The 19472-nt window shown below is 47.0% G+C and overlaps 1 protein-coding gene across 4 annotated transcripts in view; it reads right to left on the minus strand.

The window, feature by feature from the left end:
• Window positions 1-893: 893 nt before the first annotated feature.
• ERBB4 (erb-b2 receptor tyrosine kinase 4) overlaps window positions 894-19472 on the minus strand; it is a 574745-nt gene continuing 556166 nt past the window's right edge. For 2 of the 4 annotated variants that reach the window (XM_064515340.1, XM_064515341.1), the window contains exons 26-28: window positions 11760-11807; window positions 10832-11129; window positions 894-8906 (exon numbers count right to left, since the gene is read on the minus strand). In XM_064515340.1, the coding sequence (XP_064371410.1) occupies window positions 8470-8906; window positions 10832-11129; window positions 11760-11807 (783 nt within the window). In that variant the 3' untranslated portion in view covers window positions 894-8469. The remainder of the gene's footprint in view (window positions 8907-10831; window positions 11130-11759; window positions 11808-19472) is intronic. The other 2 variants (XM_064515342.1, XM_064515343.1) reach the window with 1 other exon arrangement.

Genomic DNA, 19472 nt, shown 5'->3' on the forward strand with positions numbered 1-19472 from the left:
TAGGACAAAACGTGCTGCCGGGGGTGCAGACCCAACAGCTTTGCCGTTGCAAACCGCGGTAATCAACATTCTGCTCTAGCAGCCTGGTCTGGTTTTAAAGCCTGCTGCTGGTACTTTTATGGACCACTAGCTCTTACTGTCCCTATAGGTATTTTCCTTTTATTGCAAGATCAACCTTTTTCAGAAATGAGGCCTCATGTTTGAATAATTTCATATGCGTTTGACCATCTGTTTCGGGGGAGAGGGAGTGCTGCCGATAACATCGTGTCTACTAGTACAGCATGAAATTGCTTGCAAAAGCTAAATTGTGCTTTGCTGGAGCGGCTTGAACACCTGAATTCAGCAGCCTTTGCAGAGCTGCTCTGAACCGGCAGCGGCGGCCTTTAAATTAGCGGTGTTTCACTGGAAGAGGGCGGGTTGATTAATCCTCGCTTTTCTGGCCGGGTGAGTGAGACTCGCTTGGGGAAGGCGTGAAGGGGAAGGGGGCACTGAGCAACCAGCTTGTTCCTCCAGTATCGCACACGTCTCTGGAGTTTATTTGTTCCGTTTTGCCATAACCTTGGTAGAACGAGCGCGTTCCCGATGGCGCCGGCTGCCCTGGTCTCGCCCCCCTCGAACCGGGAGGCAAAGCTAACCGAGAGGCACCAAATGCACAGGCACGGCGGCTAAAACCCTGCATCCATCTCCGCGGAGACCTTTGCAGCCGACCGGGTACGAAACGTTGAAGTCATTCGCAGAACAAATGGTTGCAATCTGGGGAGATGGGAGTATTTTAAAACGCGCCTCACAGAGCCAAACGCCCTTTTCTGCTTCTCACGCCGGCAGCCCCGGCTGCGAGAGGTGCCCGGCCGGGCCCAGCGCGCGGGCAAGGAAGCTCACACGGAGGCGGCCACGTTTGTTTCGTATTTTATTGAATTTCATTTATATTAAATTAAAAATATATTTCTGACAGATTCATGTAACAAAAAGGCAGAACCGTTTTCAAATTGTTCAGCGGGGATGAGCGCGGGTTGATGCACGGTGGGTCGCAGCCTACGGGTCGCTTGCCCTAACGAACAGCTAAAGCTCTACCCCGGGGCGCGGGAGGAGGAACTCGGGGCTGCACACGGCGGGGGACGTAACCACACGAAGAGAAGAAGATCCACAGGTTTCTTCCCAGCCTCCAAACAAGACAAAAGGGAGGGAAGGAAGAAAAAGAAAAAAAGAGGAAAAAAAGAAACCCCCAAAACTATGAAAAGAAGGGAAATTATGCTAAATTATGTACCTAACATTAACCCAGGTCAGTAAGTATTTTAACAGTGCATAATCCTCAATAGCTAAAATGTGAGAAAGGAAAGGCTGAGGGACCGCTACGCCACGCACGATCGGCATACCCTACTGCGTAAGCAAGTGCAGGACGTGGGGACACACCACGCTAGTGCTAATACACGGAGTCACACAGACTGCAGAAATGGTACCGCGAACCGAAACCGGGCGGGGGCAACGGAAAGGCGAGGAGCCGCAGAATCACAAGCAAATTACCTATATACAAATCAACCCTAAGGACAATTATGTTCCAAAGAATGGTGTCCACAAGGAAAATAAAAGCAACATTATCCTTATTTACAAATGCAACTAGCTGTGTCTTTAACAAGCTATAAAAATACTATTCACATTTTCAAAGTAACATACAGTAGTTTTTGTGGTTTTTTTTTTATTTTTGTTTCAGAAAGGCAGCTAACTCTGAATGCATCACGTCGCCAGAAACGAGCGTCTTCCCCAACACGTCCCTGCTGCTCTTCTTCTCAAGGTAGGTCGCGAGGTACGCTGGGCTACTCCTGCCTCACCCCGCGGCGGGGTCTCATCCGGGGACTTCGAGGGGTGCTGGAAGGACCGCAGTCACGCCATCCGCCGGGCGCGGGAATCAGCCTCATCAGGCTAAGTATGCACACAGATCGACCCATCAGGTCAAAAAATATATTTTGGATATTGGTATTTTGGGGTTGGCAAGGAGACTGGGTTTTTTTTCCCCCCCGATTTTGCCCCCCTCCACTAGGGCTGCTACTGCTGAGGAAAATTCTAATTTTTGGAAAATTTCAAAAGCTGGGCAAAAAAGCAGATTAAAACCGTTATGAACAATGTACTGAATGTGTACCAATTTCCCACATTAAAATGCAATAAAAAGAAACTGCAACTCCTGTTTTCCCGGATCGGCGTCTTCCTCGCGCCGTACCCCACCACTAGAGGACGAGTGCCGGCAACGCCTGCGGCACCCGCCGCCGGAGGCACGCTGGCTTTGGCGCGTTCAGAGTTAGCTACCCCTTACACAGCTGCTCAGTTAATAATCGACCCATTTAACAGCAGTACCAGTTTATGCTACATATGTCATAGTACCTTACTTCAAAAGAACGGCATACATATCTACACTTACTTATAAAATACCATTCACAGTTTATTACTGTGGTTATCCCAAAAGGGTTCAGTCTTCGGAGTGCTATGGACAAATACAGTGTTTTCTCCCTAAGAGGGCTGGCGGGGCGGGCAGGGGACGGCGGCAGCCGCGCCGCGGGCCACGAGCCCTGGCAAGCCCTGCTCGCCTCCGGCCCAGCGCGCCGAGGGCAGGGGCTCCCCGGACACCGTTGCCCTGGTGGTCTCATCCGCGATGAAACTGCTTTCCTATCTTCACGTCTAGAGCACGGTTACATGGCTTTTTTCAGGAGAAGGGAGGGGAGGACTAGGACATAATTACACCACTTTAGTAGCTCCCAAAACCCCTCTCTACCAAAGGTCCACAAAGCTCTCCAAAAAAGCTAGGCAGCTGTGACTCCTCGTTTCCTAATCAACCAGGATAACGTCCTTAGGGTTCCCCTTCATCCCTTTCGCTATTCTCCCTTTCGCTATTCCGGCTTCCCGGCACAGACCTGACTGGCGCCTGTCTTGGGCACGATGGGCACCGTCTTTGCATTCGGGCTCTGATTTGGAGATGTGCTTGGCTGCAGCTGAAACACGTCCCACCACAGACATCCCTGAAGGATGCTCCGCACCTTTGCTCCCTTCCCGTCCTGCAGGCTGAGTCCAGCTGCCACCACGGTGTGAGTGAAGCAAGCCCTCCCTTGAATAATTTCACCAACAGCCATGAGCCCGCAAGCATAGTAATGTACTGATGCCCACAGCGCTACAGGAATGGGGCCCTAGCGATCACAGAAAGATTTAGTGATAAAATTAAATTAGTCCTTTAAAACAAAAGATGGACACAAGTGATTTTTGGACATTTTAGACTGGTGCTTCTAACCATGGAACTTTATTTCTGTTATTTATCCCAGCCTGAAAACCCCATTTGTAGCAATGACCTTCTCCTACCTGCATAAAGCTTATCAAAAGCCAGGGGAAAAAAAGAGAGACGCTGCCAAGCAAAGCAGGGCTGTACAGAGGCCGACCGCGAGACTACGACGGCTCCTCGCATGCAACGCAGCGTGAATGCTACAACCAAGCCCTCCCCATCCATAGCTTTAGCGTCCCCCAAAATATCTGAACCCAAATCCAAGATTTCATATAACAACAGAGGAGCTGTTGACAGTAACACAGGTCTAAGGTCCAACGACAAGTGGTGGATCTAGAAACGAATGGGTGTACAGGCTTCATGTTACCGCAGGTAAAACCACCTTTAAAACAGTATTTGGGAAACTCCAGGTTATATTGTCTACTTTGAGGAGCTCTTTAACAGCCAGAGAGCTCACCGATAACCAAAGGCCTGATGCTGATTCATGCTAAAGCCTATTTCCACCACTCTTCTCAAGCTAAAACACCTTCAAAGCAGGTGAACACCTAACTGACTTTAATACTTCTGAAGGCTTTTGGATACGCTGGGGAATTACAAGAAAGGCAGCCCAACTCTGACGGGTGCTAAAGCCTCCTTCTCTGTGGGGCAGTGCGAAGGGGCCATGCAAAAGCCCCATCTTCATTCCTTTATGGTGCCACCATGATGCCAAACCTCCACCCAGACGATCCACCAGGAAAAAAGTCCAATTTTTTTCTTAGTATCTGAGTTTCCCATACAGGCCCATCCTCAAAAAACCCCTATTTCTAGGCTCACTGACAGCAAGACTATTAACTGTGTGTGTGCAGGCTGCTGTGCCCCATAGCACATGGACATCAACTGCCCTTCGCGCTCAACTTCTGGGCTTACCCACTGCGGGACGTGACGGGAAAGGCGTTTCCCCATTAATCCAGAGAAATAAGCTTATTGCATACAACTCTTTCTGCCATGAAATGCATTCTCCATCAAAGAAATGGTACAAACCGGGGTTAACAACACTTCTTTACCCAAAGATTTCTGGGCTGAGTGCAGGGTACCTGAAACAGCCCTGCATGGTGGCTCCCACTGCTGCTACGCGCTTGCAGTTATTCCCCTGGTTTGCTACCTATGAGAGACGACCGGCAGGAAAACGAGCCGTAAATACTCTGCTACATTTGAACAAATGACCAAAGAAAAATCCTAGCTATTTTGTAGGAAAAAGGAGCATTGAAAGAGTTGAAAAAGGCAACATAAAAGTAGTCTGGTTCAGTCAATATGTCATAGCAAACGAATCAAATCCAGCATCCATCCACATCGTTTGAAATAACCCACAGGTAGGTAAGTAACATCTAAGTTAAGTATCCCTGAAAGAGATGAGGGAAAAAAAACAGCTGTTGTTCTCTTTCATTTGTGCCTTGGGACAAGAGCTGGTGAAGACGCAGGAATCGGCTCTTGGAAAGTTATTCACTGTTCTTCCATCATCATGCTATGATAAGGGAAAGGAAAACATTTACAAATAGCAGACTGCATATAAAATCCATAAAACCTGACAGCAGTGTTTACTGATACAACTGTGGAACCAGAGAATTAACTAGGGCTGGACAAAACACGTCTGCTGATGCTCTTTTATCTGCTGCTTTGTGCTGACAAAATGCAGTTTGTGTGGGGAAAAAGATCTGCTTCTTTCCCAGACACCTGCGATTGCTCATTAAAAAAACCTGACCTTCATCTCTCATGACTTGCGATGCTTGCACATTCGCCACAGCGCCCGATTTCCTTTCACCAAAATAGTAGCTACAACCCCTAATGCTAATATGTGAATTAAAGCTAGCCAGTTATTTGTGCCTACCAGGTTAAAGAAGCCAAACTGTTCTGCCCTTAGTTTTTTGGGGTTTAAACTGTGGATACACTCTCATTCTGTGGCAAAGAGGCCAAAATATGTCAAAGTAGTTCAGGTGAAAACTTTCAGAGACAGTGCACAGATCTACGGGCTTCTTTTGTCGTCGTTCATGAAGACTGCTGTTCTCAGCGGGGAAAGGAAAAGGCCAGCCAGATGCTCGGCACAGCTCAGGTCAATACGCTGCACGATGGTCAACTGTGGGCACAGCAGGAAATCTACGGGCTATTTTTGGCAAAAGAAAAAAGCTCTCAGCAATTGCAACTCAAACCAGAAACTCAGAAAAAAATAAAAATAAATGATGCCCATTTGTTCAGATGCAGTATGTTGAGTTTTCCATCACCACAGATTACTATGCTTATTAATTCTTTGTTCACCCTTGGCTATTCAAGATACATTTGGCACTGCCCAACCCGTCTGCTTTTCCGAGCCCCAAAGTGTCGCAACTTCAGGTACAGCCTTCGTGCTGCCTCACTCCGAGGAATCTCTGCATTTCCACGCTACCGAATATAGTACATGATACCCACAGTCAACAATTAAAATGAATAAATAATTCAAGCTTTGTAAGAATTAAAAAGTTAAGCTGTTAAAGAACACAATTATTTCTATTTTGTTTACTCAACGGGCTTGTTTTTAATGCCAGTATTACTTAACGATCAGAGAAGATGCACGGGCCTTCACCCTCCCTTAGCAGCTACAGCCTAGTACCATCGCCTCCATTTTTGGAGGTGTGCATCCCTCTCTCCCGAGCTGCACCAGGGTTTTTCCCCCCCCATCAGGAGTATCTGTTCAGGACAAACCATCCCGCCCTTTCTCCCCTCACCGACGTCACCGCAGCTGCTTCTGCACTGAAACACACATTTGCAACGCTGCGCTGGTTTTGCCCCCAGGACACTCGGCAATTCTGGCCCAACCTTGCAGACCTTCACCCATGCCTCAAATCCCACCCTGCGAGCATTACCCTGGCAAACCTTCCTGCGACGGGGCCTCCGGGTTTAACGACAACCAGCCCAGGTTGGAAATCAAGAGGCTCCTCCTGACCTTTCATGTTTTTGTCTAGCTGGCCCTGAAACACCAAGACTGGGGTAACCACTGCGTGGTGCTCCCAGGAATACGGGGGACGGGGAGGTGATGCCGCCAGTGGCTTTTCCCAAACGCTGCACGGTAGCGACGCTGAAAAGCAGCTCAAAGGGGCAGGCTGAGGACGAGAAGTTGTTTCTTACTCCCTCCCCTGCTGCTTTACGACTGAAGGCGGCTAACTGCTCAGGTGGTTGGATTTTGGAGGAATGCCACGCAGGACTTCCAGACCACTGGCTGCTGCTGGTTTTGTTGCCAGGCGAGGTCACCCAAAGGATCTTTACTTTAATAGTACTAAAGTGCATAAACTGAAATACTGTTGTATCGCCTAGGATTACCATCCAACAAGAGTATTATTTCTTCCCCTTTAAAAGCCTTGACAGCTAGAGACACAGACAAACCCTCAAAGATACTTAATGCTTAAGATTTTCCCTGGGTACCAGGTGCGCAAATGCTCTTTCACATATGGGTCTTTGCACACGAGGAGCAAGACATCAGCATTGCTGGCCCTTACTCCTTCCTTCCCAACTCCATCTGCCTTAGGTTGCTAAAACCATCCAGAACTCTGGCGAGAAGATATTTCCAAACAGGAGGAGGGCGGAGGGAGGGAAGGGAGGGTGTCTACATAAAAACTGAGGTTGATGAAAGCAAAACTAAGTGCAAGGAGACTGACTCATACTTATTTACATTTTTGACTGAAAGCTCTGCGAGTCATGCACATTTTGACTTCTAAAACCTCGTATGCACTGTCTTCTGTGCCAAAGTAATCCTCCTTTTAGAAGAAGAGTATTCCGGATTGTACTGCAAGCCCGAGCAAGACATTTTTCGCCTCCGACCCCCTCCAGGGCTTGCTCTGCTGTCCTTCACGTGGCAGCAGTAAGAGCAGGTTGCTCTCTCACTGTATTCTCTGAAGTAGTCAATGCACTGGCCTCTCAGAACTGGTGGACACTGTTCCAAAGACTTGATTTGCTTCATTTTGGCATTTCCACAGTCATCCTTTACATATAATTCACTTTTTAAAATTTAAAAGTATTATTTTGTATTTTGCTGGTCGCTTCCATATTGCTTCATTCAAAATCCAGAAAACAGTTCAAATAAAATCAGAGCTTAAGTGCAAACTAACTTTCCAGTGAACCGCTATGTGCGTTTTCTCCAGTCCAGTGTCTTTCTTCCAGTTTAAAGGACCCTTCCCACCACCACCCCACGGAACACCAGCAAACTTCATGAACCACAGTAAACTCTCCAGTCTCCATCTTGTCCTCAGTGTTGCCTGACAGCATCCCCAACTACTTTCATGATCACAAAGAAGAAAAAGAGGGAAGAATTTGTTTGGGTCTTTTTATATATCTATATTCAGTAGGTATAAAACATGAAAGCAAAGCTTTTTGCATACAAATCCTGGTTTCTTGGCCTTTTAGCTTCAAAAAGAGCATGTTGGAGATGTGTTTTTGTTAATTTTTTTCTGAAAGGACTTTTGTGTTTAAAGTATTTGTCGTATGGACACATGTACAAAAATGGTCATGTCATGCACCAGCATTCTGAGCTGAAGTCTCTGTTGTTAGAAAGTGGCACAAAATCATGGTGTGGCTCCGAATAAGGGGTTAGCCAGATATTAGAGTCACATCATCATTTCTTGGAAGGCCACGATGAAGATCTGAATGATTATGAAAAGCCAGGTTAGCCATTTTCAGTTGCTGGGGTAGAAAGTGTTAGAGAAAGAAATTGGATTCTCAATCTCAATTATTATGCTATCCCAGATGATATAAAAATTGTCCATTTTTTCCCCCCTAATGGAAACTGCATCAAGATTTCCAGGAATGCTGAACAGACTCTCATCAGTTCCTGCCGAAAGAAACAGAATTCGCGTGACCTTCCCTAGAGCGTCTGGGCCGGATCACTGAGAACTAGCTCGACAGCAGGCAACACTGCCACTGGCTTTACTGGTATCGTCTGGCTCCTCGGATCGTCGGACCCTCCGGATCTGCGGCAAGTGAGAAAGGCCAGGTTGAACTCTCCTTCTTTCAGTCTCTTTCCTTCCTTCCTTCCAGGTTCCCAACCCAATCTGCAAATGACTCCAAGACATCCTTTCACTTGGAAATATCAAAAATGAGCGAACGGGCAAGAGGAGGAAGCTCATGGGAGAAAGAAAGGGAGGGGGAGAGAGAGAAGGAGTGAGGCAGCTAGAAGGGGTTGCCTTTCCGCTTCTGTAAGACCGCGGTTACTACACCACTGTGTTTCGGTGTCTGTAGGGTGGCGGGGGCAGCACAGTGCCAGGCTTCAGGGAGAACTCGGAGAGGTATTCGGGATTCTCTGCCACAATGGGCCGGATCCGTCCGTTCTGTTTGTAAAAGTATTTTGTGCTGTACTCTTGCAGGTAGTCCGGGTGCTGGAGGGTGCTTCGTGGGGGCAGGCTGTGATTCCAGTAATCGGGGTTGTCAAAGGCCTTCTTGGCTTTCTCCGGCAAATTGTTCTTCAGGTACTCGGCGTTTTCCAGGGTGTTGGCAAAAGTGTTGAGGTACAACGGCTCGTTCACGTACTCATCCTCTGCTTTGGGCTGCCCATTTGGAGCGTTGTGATACTCTGGGTTGTCCACAGCTTGGAGATCTCCATTCTTTCTTCGGGAGACAAATGGGTTCTCTTCCACTGGGTTCAGGTAATCTAAGAAAAGACAGGAAATAAATCAGCAAGCAGGGAGAGCAGCCCCTCCACGCAGCAAGTGTCATTTTTCTGTTATTCTCAGCTATACCACAAGCAGCACGCTGACTTGTCCCTCCTTCCACCTCAGCCATTCCTAGAACTGCCAGATGAGGTCAGATGCCAACGATATTGAACACACACTTGGTAAAAGTGAAGAATTTACAACCTAAGCAAACAGTAAAGGTTAAACTGAAGAGCTGGGACTCCAAGAGATGATGTGAGTCATCAAAAATACACGCAAAGCTGAAAACTAAACTGCAGCCCTCACTAAGCCATAGCCCAGCAGCTTGCCTGATCCTGGCTCTTCTCTCAGAGTATGATCTGGGGAGCTGAATATGCAGAGCTACTTCTCTCTCTGCTGCTGACTCTCTGTGCAACCTTGGACATATCAGTCAAACCCCCTGCTCCACAGTCTTTCCATCCAGAAAACTCTACAGAAATCTTGGTTAAGCCTCTCTGCACAAAAAATATCCCCAAGGATTAACTTCTAAGACAGCTTCATTTCTAATAGAACAATTTGCCTGATTAAAAACCTTCCATCCCTGAAGGACAAAGGGCCTCGAAGCATTATGAAAAAATGATTCAAATGAGCCCCGGGAAGGGTACATGAGAGTCTTAAGTTAGCACCGAACCAGCAGCTGGAGCAGGTTACAATTGCCTTAAATGACTTTTTGTGGATTAACACCACAAAAAATTGTAGCTGAATTGCAGAGAGGTTTTAAGGCATATAGAGGTTGTGTGGAAAGGAGAAAAGAGAGCCACTGGTGGGGGGAAGAAGCATAAAGAGACTGGCTGTTCGGGGCTGGCATGTCCTAGGGCAAATGTGCACTTCACTAAGGTCCCTCCAGTGGTCACACACAGGCTACTGCGACATGCGGCAATGGACTTGCTGGGCATCCTGTCCTGTCTTGCTCCCTGTAAAACACTGTCACATTGCAAACCATGACCCTCAACTCTGGTTTTCTCCAGGAAGGGGCCAAAAACACTAAATGCAAATGCTCAAGTCAGGCTTAGCGAGAATCTTTTGAACCCACAGCTAAAACTAAGCATTTGCTTAAGAAATCTGCTGAATAGAGAGAAATTTTGCACGAGTTTAAAATTAAACTAGTGCTCAAGTTCTTTGCTGAATCTGAAAAGTGGAACACACACATGCACACGAGCACAGTGAGACCGATGTGGCGTTTACATTTACATTAATTTGTTTTCTTTAAAGCTATAGCAAAGGTTTGAAAGCAAATTACTAATGACACATCTCCTTACATCAGAATGACTGCTGTTGCTATTTAAAAAGAAGAAAAAGGAATGAAGGAAACTGGGAAATGAAGCACCCTAAGCTGGCACATATCTAGGGAAACTTCACCTTGCGGTGATGCTCTCTCTGAAGCACATCTTGCGCTTTCAGTCCTAGACTTCTTGTGGGTATGAAATGCCAACTTTGTGTATCAGTTCTGTGACATGTTCAACACGACATTTACTGAGCACAATACTATTTAAAACAACAAAAAAAAAGGACAATCAATAAACAAAGTAAAGTGAAGACTAGGGTTGGGCAAAGCAGGATCCTTTTCTTGAAAATTACCAAATATTTGTGTTTGCACAAGCTGGGTTTTTGTTTTCTCACTCCTCTCTCTTGCTCCTTCCCAGAAACTAAGTTTAAAGGGGAAAAAAAACAAACTTGACATTTGGAGACATTTGGACTTTTTAAACAAGAAAATTAAGTGAAGAAAAATGAATCCCATTGCAAAGAAATATCAACCAAGTCAGAATGTTTCACTCTTGCCGAGTTAGTTGACAAAGCCATTTTTGGTGAAAAGCTGCTGAGTTGGAAAAAAGAGAGACTGCAGTCAGACTAGAGGAGGATCGTCTCCGAAAAGACAAATTTTTACCTGTTTTAGGTTTGTCTCGCATCGGCGTCATGTACCCGTCCTCATCCAGCTCTCCCCGGACGACCCGCTCAGGTATGAACACCGTGGGATCCGCGCTGTACCTCTGGGTGCTGCTGTCCTCCTGTGCCAGGGTTGCCACTTGTTTTCGCAGCGTGCCATTGCAGCAAGCGTCATCAAAGAGCTCTGCTGTGGCCCCCTGGGCAACGGGGGCTTCTGGAATGACGCAGCCGGGGGCTCTGTACGGCAGAGATACTGCCTGCTCCGCAGCATAGCCGCCATCTCTGTACACAAACTGGTTCTGGAGGAAAAGGACGGACAGCATGAGAAAGGAGGCTGCAAAGGGGCGGGAGATTCAACAGCAAGTCATGTTTGCGCCTTCTGTGGCTCCATCGCCACATTTGCTCAACGCTGCATTACCCACACCTCTATCCCCAGCGTCACCTCTGATCTCTGTTTATTGCTGGTGGGCCTATTTTTAGGGGGTCCTGTAACAACAATCACGTGGTCACCCAAACTCTTTGCAAGTCCATTAAGAAGCATGTTTTAGGCCAGCAAACTGTGTTCTTACAGGTTCCTCAGCAAAATGGCTTGGGTCGACCTACCATTTTGCTTGTCAGCAAGGACATGCAAGGAAATTTCGACATCATAACCTATAAATAGGAAGGAAAAATGGACAGACTCATCCACACCTGCTACCTAAATGCTTTTTCAAGAAAAGCTGGCAGTCATTTTGGGTGTGGGTCCATAGAGCTTGCAGATGAATCCAGGCTGACTTTACAGGTCCCTGACTATTTGATTGCTTACATATGCATTTTGTTCACTGTTGGCTTTTGGGCCATATATGTAGGAAAACAGGGTTGAAAACAGTATGTATGTAGAGAAGGAAGGTGGAAAACCTAAGGATGAAGGTTGAATGCGAAATACTTACTCCTGACATAGGGGTGTAGGCAGGAGGAGGGCTGTGTCCAATTTCACTCTAATAGGAAAGAAAAATGGAATGATGGATACATAATAAGAGGTCACATGAATGAGATAAGTCACATGAGCTGTTTGAGCTAATGGGGAGAAACATGCATGACAGTTATGTTTCCTAACGAGGATCCACATTCAAAGAACTCAATCATGGTGTAAGTCTCACCAGCGAGCTGTCTGCATCACTTGCCTTAGAGAGGGCTACAAGGTTCCTCTTGTTGGGTACGGGCAAGTGACATGTAACACCTGCTGACAGCTCTATATCCTGCAGAAGTCTTGTGTCTAATTTTTGGAAAGGCAGACTTTATGCAAAGGAGGACAGGCGGTGCCCTCACCCTGAGAGAGACCGCAGGGCAGGAGAGGTGCAGAGAGCTCCCTGCTCCAAGCTGAGGCTTCCTTTCCCAGAGGCGGAGGATACAAAGAGGAAGCGCGGGAAGCAGAAGGGCAGGAGAGTGCAGGACCATCGTTAGATTGGTCACGGCTAGCTTGGGTGTCACAGGGGAGGTGATCCCTAAGCTTTGGTAAACCCAAATAGCACAGCACCTCCTGGATATCCTAGAGACCAACGTGCCATGACCCTGCTCTCAAAATTTATCACTCCTCTAACACTACCTCTGCATCACATGCTAAAAGATTTTACCTCAAAGTTTAGAGGCTGTACATCAAAGGACCCAGGCAGAGACCTTCACTTTCATACTGGTTTCTGGATCCATCTTACAGTGCTCTGCGGACCTTGAACTGCTGCAATGTCACCAGCACAGCAGCTGCTTTTATACTTGTTACTGCCGGTCAAAATCAACACATCCTTAGTGTCCTTAGTGGAGGAATCAATGATTTTTGGAGGAAAATCAAAATAAAACAGAGAACCCTTTATTTTCAGGGGTTGCTTTTACTGCAAAAATGTCAATTTTTTGACTTTTAAAATCAATTCTGTATGTTTACTTTGTTTCCCATTTTATTTCAAGGATTTCATTGTTTTCCCCTTATCTCCCAGCTGGGAAAGAGAAGAAGTCAGGATAAAAAAGTTCTAAGCTTGAGACAAATTAGAAGAGAGAACCTAGTGCCTCAGGAAAGAAATCCAACCTCCCTGAGAAAGCTCCACTTAAGGAGATATCTTACTCGTCAAAAAACCATTTCAGAAACACATCCACACTGAGCAACGTGTCAAACTTCAAAGAAAAAAAGACACGCATCCTCCCATAGTAAGGAGAGGAGGTACTACAGCCAAGCTTTCCTTTATAAACTTCTTGACAAAAGATCAGGAGGTTGGGGATGATGGTGACTGTCTAATATCTTTCTTCATAAAAACTTGCATATCCACTTGCATATAGTTTTATCAAGCATGAGCAGTTTTCGGTTGAAATGGTTTAAGCTAGATCTCTGCTTCGGGCAAAAACCTTTAAAAAAAAGGCACAAATTTATTTTAAATGCATTTTGGCTGCCTGGCTGAGCACCTCTCTGGTGATCAAAAATATGCTGATTTGCTTATATTAGAAATATCCCTGCAGCCATTTTGTTACTCAAATTTAACACCTTGTGCTTCCGAGGTGTAAACTGGGTGGATGAACCATTGTTATGGATATACGTTTCTCCATCTCCATGAAAGTTCATGCATATTTAGCTAAGGTATGACCTTCCAAAAAAGACTTCAGGTTGCAAAACGCAAAACTGCAGGGAAGCACTCGGTCAGCTGAATTGCCTGTCTGCAGCCCCTGCCAGCAAGGCCTGAGCAGGACTCACTCTGTAGCTGTTTTTCCCTGGGGAAACTGGGTGCTGGAAAGAAATAGAGGGGAGCATCTCTCCTGTGGCCTCAGTGTACCCCTTGCCAAGGCCCGAGGAGAGGAGGAGGAGGAGGAGGAGGCTGATGCCAGCTGCACAGCTAGGGCAGTGCAGCAGGAGATGGCAGAGGATCTGGTCGGATCAGCATGGAAACCCATCAGTGCTGCCCCATTTGCGTGCGGTCTCCTTTGCAATCCTCTGGCTGAGTGAGCCTTACCACAAAAACTGGGAGAGAGCTGGGAAGCTGCTGTGCTTCACCTACCTCCAGGGGCCGGGCGAGGCCTCCCATCGCACTGGTCCCTAAGGCAGAGTGCAGCGTCCCTATGGAAGAGACGTCTGGAGGAGAGCATCGGGGCTGCCGTGCCGCTCTTCAGGGACAGGGACAGGGACAGGGAGAGGGACAGTGGTGGCCAACTCCCCTACGAACCAGGTGACTTCTGTTACTACTCTAAAGCCACCGCATATTAAAGCCATGTGCACTCATAGCAGGAAGAACAGCAGCCAAGAAGGATGCCCAAAAGGGGAAGGAAGAACCAAAGTCAGCAGTTACCTGGCTGAGATTATCACACCAAGGAGAGAAAAGACTGTAACAGAAAAGGGAGCAGAAGACACTTTACCAGAGATCAGTACTTTTTTTAAAGGGAACAGACACCAAGGTCAGCCATACACATCTGGATACAGACTGTGCAGCAAGCCCCTAACTTGGCAGTCTCCTGCAAGAGGCTCGTTTGGGGAGTGGGGATCCCTCTAAACAGGGCACACTGTGGAAAGTGGAGACGCTCTTATCGCGGAGGCCAGACATCTCCGATCCCTCTCTCCTTTCTCTGCACCAAAGATTTACTGCAGCTTGTTATGAAACATGGGCAAGGACAGGTTACAACTGAGAACGTGTTAGATAACCAGGTAACTCCAAGACTGGCAGATGCTAAATGCTGGAGGCTATGGAAGGCTCCACTGCAGGAGACTTTTGCTCTGCCTTCTCCTTCCTCTCCAAACTCCTATTTATTTGAATTCAGGAAAGCTTTCTGTCTGCTCCATAAAGATGGAGAAGGAAAGAGACTGAAGACAGGTAAGCTATGGTCCATGGAGAGTGATGAGGGTTCAGGCAAACTGATGATTACAAACAAGATCCAGAGAAAAAATATGAACTGGTGACTAAGAGCATCACGTAACGGTGGGGAATCCAAGCCAGATAGGGAATCCTCCAGCTCCTTGTAAAGATTCCCTGGCTTTCATTCTCCCTTGCTGCTGGCTAGAAGGCTTGAAAGAAGGATTTTGCTTTTTTGGCTTTAAAGGTGGCTATGGGCCTCCAGATTGCACAAGAGTGAAAAGAGCGAAAAGCAATACTGAGTTACTAACGAGTTACTACTAAATGCAGGTCAGAGGAGTCTGCTGCTGCCCAGATGAGAAGTATGTATCCACTTTCCATAGATACTAAACAACTGAATATAATCACTCCTTTTCTATTCAGTACTACACCATGGAATATTACTCACCTTTAATTTACATCTTTTTATTTTCACAGAGGCAGTCCCATGAGTTTCAGCTTGGGGCTCCTGGATGAATAAGGGAAGGGCTGTCTAGAACTACTTTTAGTTCAGTGCCCAGAAGGATTATAGATAACTTAGAAAAACAAGTTGTTTTCCAATGGGCTTGACTTCAGTATATAGGACTATGCACCTCCCTTGGTAAATATTTTTGAGGATTAGCACCTTAAAAAAAAAACCATTCTCAGATAGCCATATTATCTATCCACAGACGTACTTTGCTCCACCCTCCTCACAAAAAACTAAACCCACCATCCTATCTTTAGATATTCTTGGCCGTAATTCCAAAATTTAAATACATACTAAGCAACTGTAACAACATAATAACAGGCCCTCTTAGAATAGCCCTGCCCCAAGTTATCAACAGAGAATGGACTAACATTCCTGCACTTATTGCTATTTTTGCCAAAAAGACCCTCCCCAGCCAGTGACCTGCCAACTAAGATTGCAGCAATGGTATTTTCTTCATGCCTCCCCTTTAGCTCTGTACTAAACATAGCTGCCCTGTAACGCGCTTAACACAGACCCTTACAGCTTGCCTCTTCTCAAAACCACTTGTGTCTGCACACTTTTGTAATCCTCTACTTTTTTCCCTCAGGAGCTAATTTAATACTCTGTGGCCTCTGTTCCAAAAAAGGAGGCAAAGAAAACAGCTGCGGTGCCAACCAGTGGGGCTGAAAATGTGATATAATTGTTGAAACGTCTTTAAATTGCCTGCTAATTGCAACGTGATGTCATCGTTTTGTAGGCTTCCAAGATAAGTTTTTGTACTGCAAGCCCCGGCCAACTTTTACTGGTCAGTAAATGAATCACACTGCGGGCAGAAAATACATTTGGATCTTAGCAAGTAAAACTTAAATAGCTTAGTTTGTGTGCGTGATCCAAGTTAGTTTGTTGCTTAACTTTTTCGGTCCTGTTGTTTTTTTGCATTTTAAATACTGGCTGTCTTGAAAAAAAGAGCTGATTACAACAGTAGTTTTACTTCTGTAGCATGTGGAAGAGCTAGGTTTGGGGATTTCTCATCACCTGGATGATCAAGATCTCCCAGCCTGTTGAGATGGACAGGGACCTCAGAGGCTGGCTGCTCAAAGGCTTCACGACATAAGCCTCTCTTAAAAGTCTCAACTTGCATACTTAAAAAAAAGAAAAAAAAAGCGGGGGAAGAAGAATCAATACTCCCTCTCTTTGAAACTGTACTATACGTTACATCCATTAGCTTTACACTGCACACATCCATCTACACTTAAACGCTGAGCACCCTCCAGAAGGCACCTAGCATTTCTAACTGCCCACGAGCAGTCCTACACCAGAAATGCCTAAGATTTCATTCTTTATACTACATGATTGAATTTTATGCACAAACATCACATCAGGGAGAAAAGCTAAAAGAACAAGCAGATGTCCCCTAAAGCCTTTCTAAAGGGACTTTGGTATTAAATACCAGTGACATATCAGCTATTGTAACTGCTAACGTTTGTGTAAAATGAGCCTTGATAAAAGAGAGGTAAATAACACCTTCGTGAATATCGGCTTGTGTTATTGCTTTCTATTCATTAATTTCATTTTCCAATTCCTTGCCTCTAAAGTCCCCCAAAGGTAAGTATCTCCTTTTTTTTATAGCAGGGACACAATACTCTTCTGGCTGCACGTTAAGCTGTAATGAAATCACAGCCATGCCGGGCCCTGGCTAGGCTCGAGCCTCCAGACCGCAGCCTCGCAGCGCGCCAGGCCGAGCAGCCCCGGCGGCAGCCGTTCGGCTCAGTTAGGCGAGCGGAGCCGAATGACGCGCTGCGGGTGCCGCGGGCAGAGCGCGTGGCGCGGGGCCGGCCCCCAGCCCCCAGCCAACACCAGCTACGCGTCAAGGGAGCAGCCTGGTGTTTACAGCTGATCCGGACTGCGAGGCAGGTTGGAAACAGCAGCCGGGGAGGAGAGCCGCCTCTGCTCAGAGCACGCCTGCGTCCCCCTGGCCGCCCAGCTAGCAGCCCCCTCTGCCTTGCTCCGCGGGGCAAACACGGCTGAGATGAAAATCAGAGGAAAGAAAGGAAAATGTGCACCATAAAATCACTGTGTAATGCTATGCAGAAATGAAATGCTGTTTGGATAGTGGTAGCTAGAGGGCTTTGCAGACCTCTGCAGTGATCTGGCCTAAGCCCCTGCTCGGAGGAGGTCCATGCATAAAAAGAAAGGACTGGATGGCCCCCAGGCCTGTACAGCTAAAGCATAGCAGTCCCTACGGCTGACACAATGTCCGGTTACATTTGGCTCCCCACATTTGATTTCAGGTCTGTGACACCTGACGGAGCGGGTACCCGCTAGCAGCTGGGCTGGACAGACCCAGCGCGGTGCTCAGACGTGCACCTCCGGAGCGCCCAGCCTGAGCTGCTCCGCCAGCAGCCACGCTGCCCACGGAGCCCCGGCAGCGGCACGTCAGGGCACGCAGGAATGGGGTTACACGCAGCAGAGCCACGTGCCAAGCAGCCGGGCACGGCACCCCGGTGGGCGAGCTCTGTGGCCCCTGAGAGCGCTTGAACCGAGGTCGTTACAACGGGTTAGCTTCAAGCAAGTCTCAGGGCACGTGTAAAATGAGGTCTATTGACTTATACAGGAGCAGATGACTCTGATCAGCTTTTTTATCACGCCTGTCTCCTGCTCTAGAGAACATCCACGAGACCGTGTGAGCGCTCTGATTTATCTCCTTGTTCATCCGATGTCAGGGGAGTGAAGCTTGTTCACAAAAAGTACTCCCCTGCTTCCCAGGTCTGGAGCAAGAGGCAAACCAGAGTATCTTCTGCAACACCTGAAAGTGGTGCGATCTGCAGACGTGCTTGAAACAAGCAGTATTGGGAAAACCACTGTCAGTCTCATTGATTGACCCACTCTTTAACGTGTCCCCCACCGCAGAACCAGCGAAATGGCAGCGACCGCGGAGCCCCGGGCTGGGAAGCGGTCACTTCTTCATGGCACTGGTGGGGCACAAAACCTTCCCAGCCCAGACCTCCGCACGCTCTCTCCTCCCTCCGATCGGGGCTCCTGGCCCTACTGCTCCACTGTCCCTGGGCACTTACACTAGGACTATCAAGAAAAATTCCCGCTAGTGCCACCGCCAAGCGACACAGCTGGGCAGGAGGTATGGGTCACTGCTGGCCCCTCGCGTCACCGTGGCCCCAAGAGAATCCACCACAACACCCTGGAGACGCACTTCCTCTGAGGCTGGTTTGGGATGCGTACGTATAGCTCTCACATCGGCTATTTCAGGCACACAAACAGAAATATGGCCCACCTGAGTTAACGTAGCAAGACAGGACATAAATTTCTCCAGTGAGAGGGAAGGAGAGCCTGTTATTCAACAACAAAAATAAAAGGTAGGAATAATATACACAGGTTGCGGACAGTAGCTTTGCAGCAATTTACAATGTCCTTAGCTCAATGGCAGTAAAGTTCCTTTGGGGATCAATGAATCTCGATTAGAAATTATGAACTCCAGTCCTTTTTGCAGCATTACCCTTTTTCAGAAAATGTGTAAACATTTTAACTTGAATGTTGAGGCACCTCGAGTGCAGAAAAGCCTGTAAGCACCCATCTGTGTTAGCCAAAGCACTTGCTCCAGTCTCTGATGACTGCTCCTTGCAAAACCAAGATACAGTCCATTCAATTTAACCAGTGAGAAGAAAAAAAATAAAAGAAATAAGGAGCAAGTCTTTTCTGTATCTAAGCTTTTTTAGCCCATTGCTTGTCAGAAGAAAAGGAAATATTTTCAGGCAGCTTGAGTGCTAACTCAGTTCATACAGGTTGCCAGCAAGTACCATAGGGATGTGCCAGCTCATGTCCTGGCAACACGGTGGGTTTAAGCCATTCCTGAACTTTTTCAAAATCAGTATAGACGCATCACCAGTGACCTGGCTCCAGCTCAGCACCGACTCACTTCATAATTTCTGGTGAATTTCCAATACTTTCTCTTGCACAATTTTCCCTCCTAACACCCATCTGTCTTCTTTTAGAGCACAGACAGTCTTGCATATGCAGTGGGATGCCCAAACATGAATATAGCCTCCTAGTCCTAATACAGGACGGACTGTGAAGAGTAAACGGCATAAATTATGGGAGAATCAGACCTAACATCCTTGCTGGAGCAGTATAGGAAATGAGATATCTAAATATTGCACAGAATATTTCCTGTGTTGTTACTGGAAAATCCTAGACACTAATCCACATTTTCTATCTAAAACCTTACCAACTAGGAGAATCAAAGATTACAAGAAGACTGATGAAAATAACCTGTTAGGAGATGCATGCTGTGGCCGCCTGAGCCAGTTTTCAGGCACACTGATGAGGCAAGGCAGGTG

This window comes from Dromaius novaehollandiae, chromosome 7 (assembly GCF_036370855.1).
Source record: "Dromaius novaehollandiae isolate bDroNov1 chromosome 7, bDroNov1.hap1, whole genome shotgun sequence".
Taxonomy (NCBI): domain Eukaryota; kingdom Metazoa; phylum Chordata; class Aves; order Casuariiformes; family Dromaiidae; genus Dromaius; species Dromaius novaehollandiae.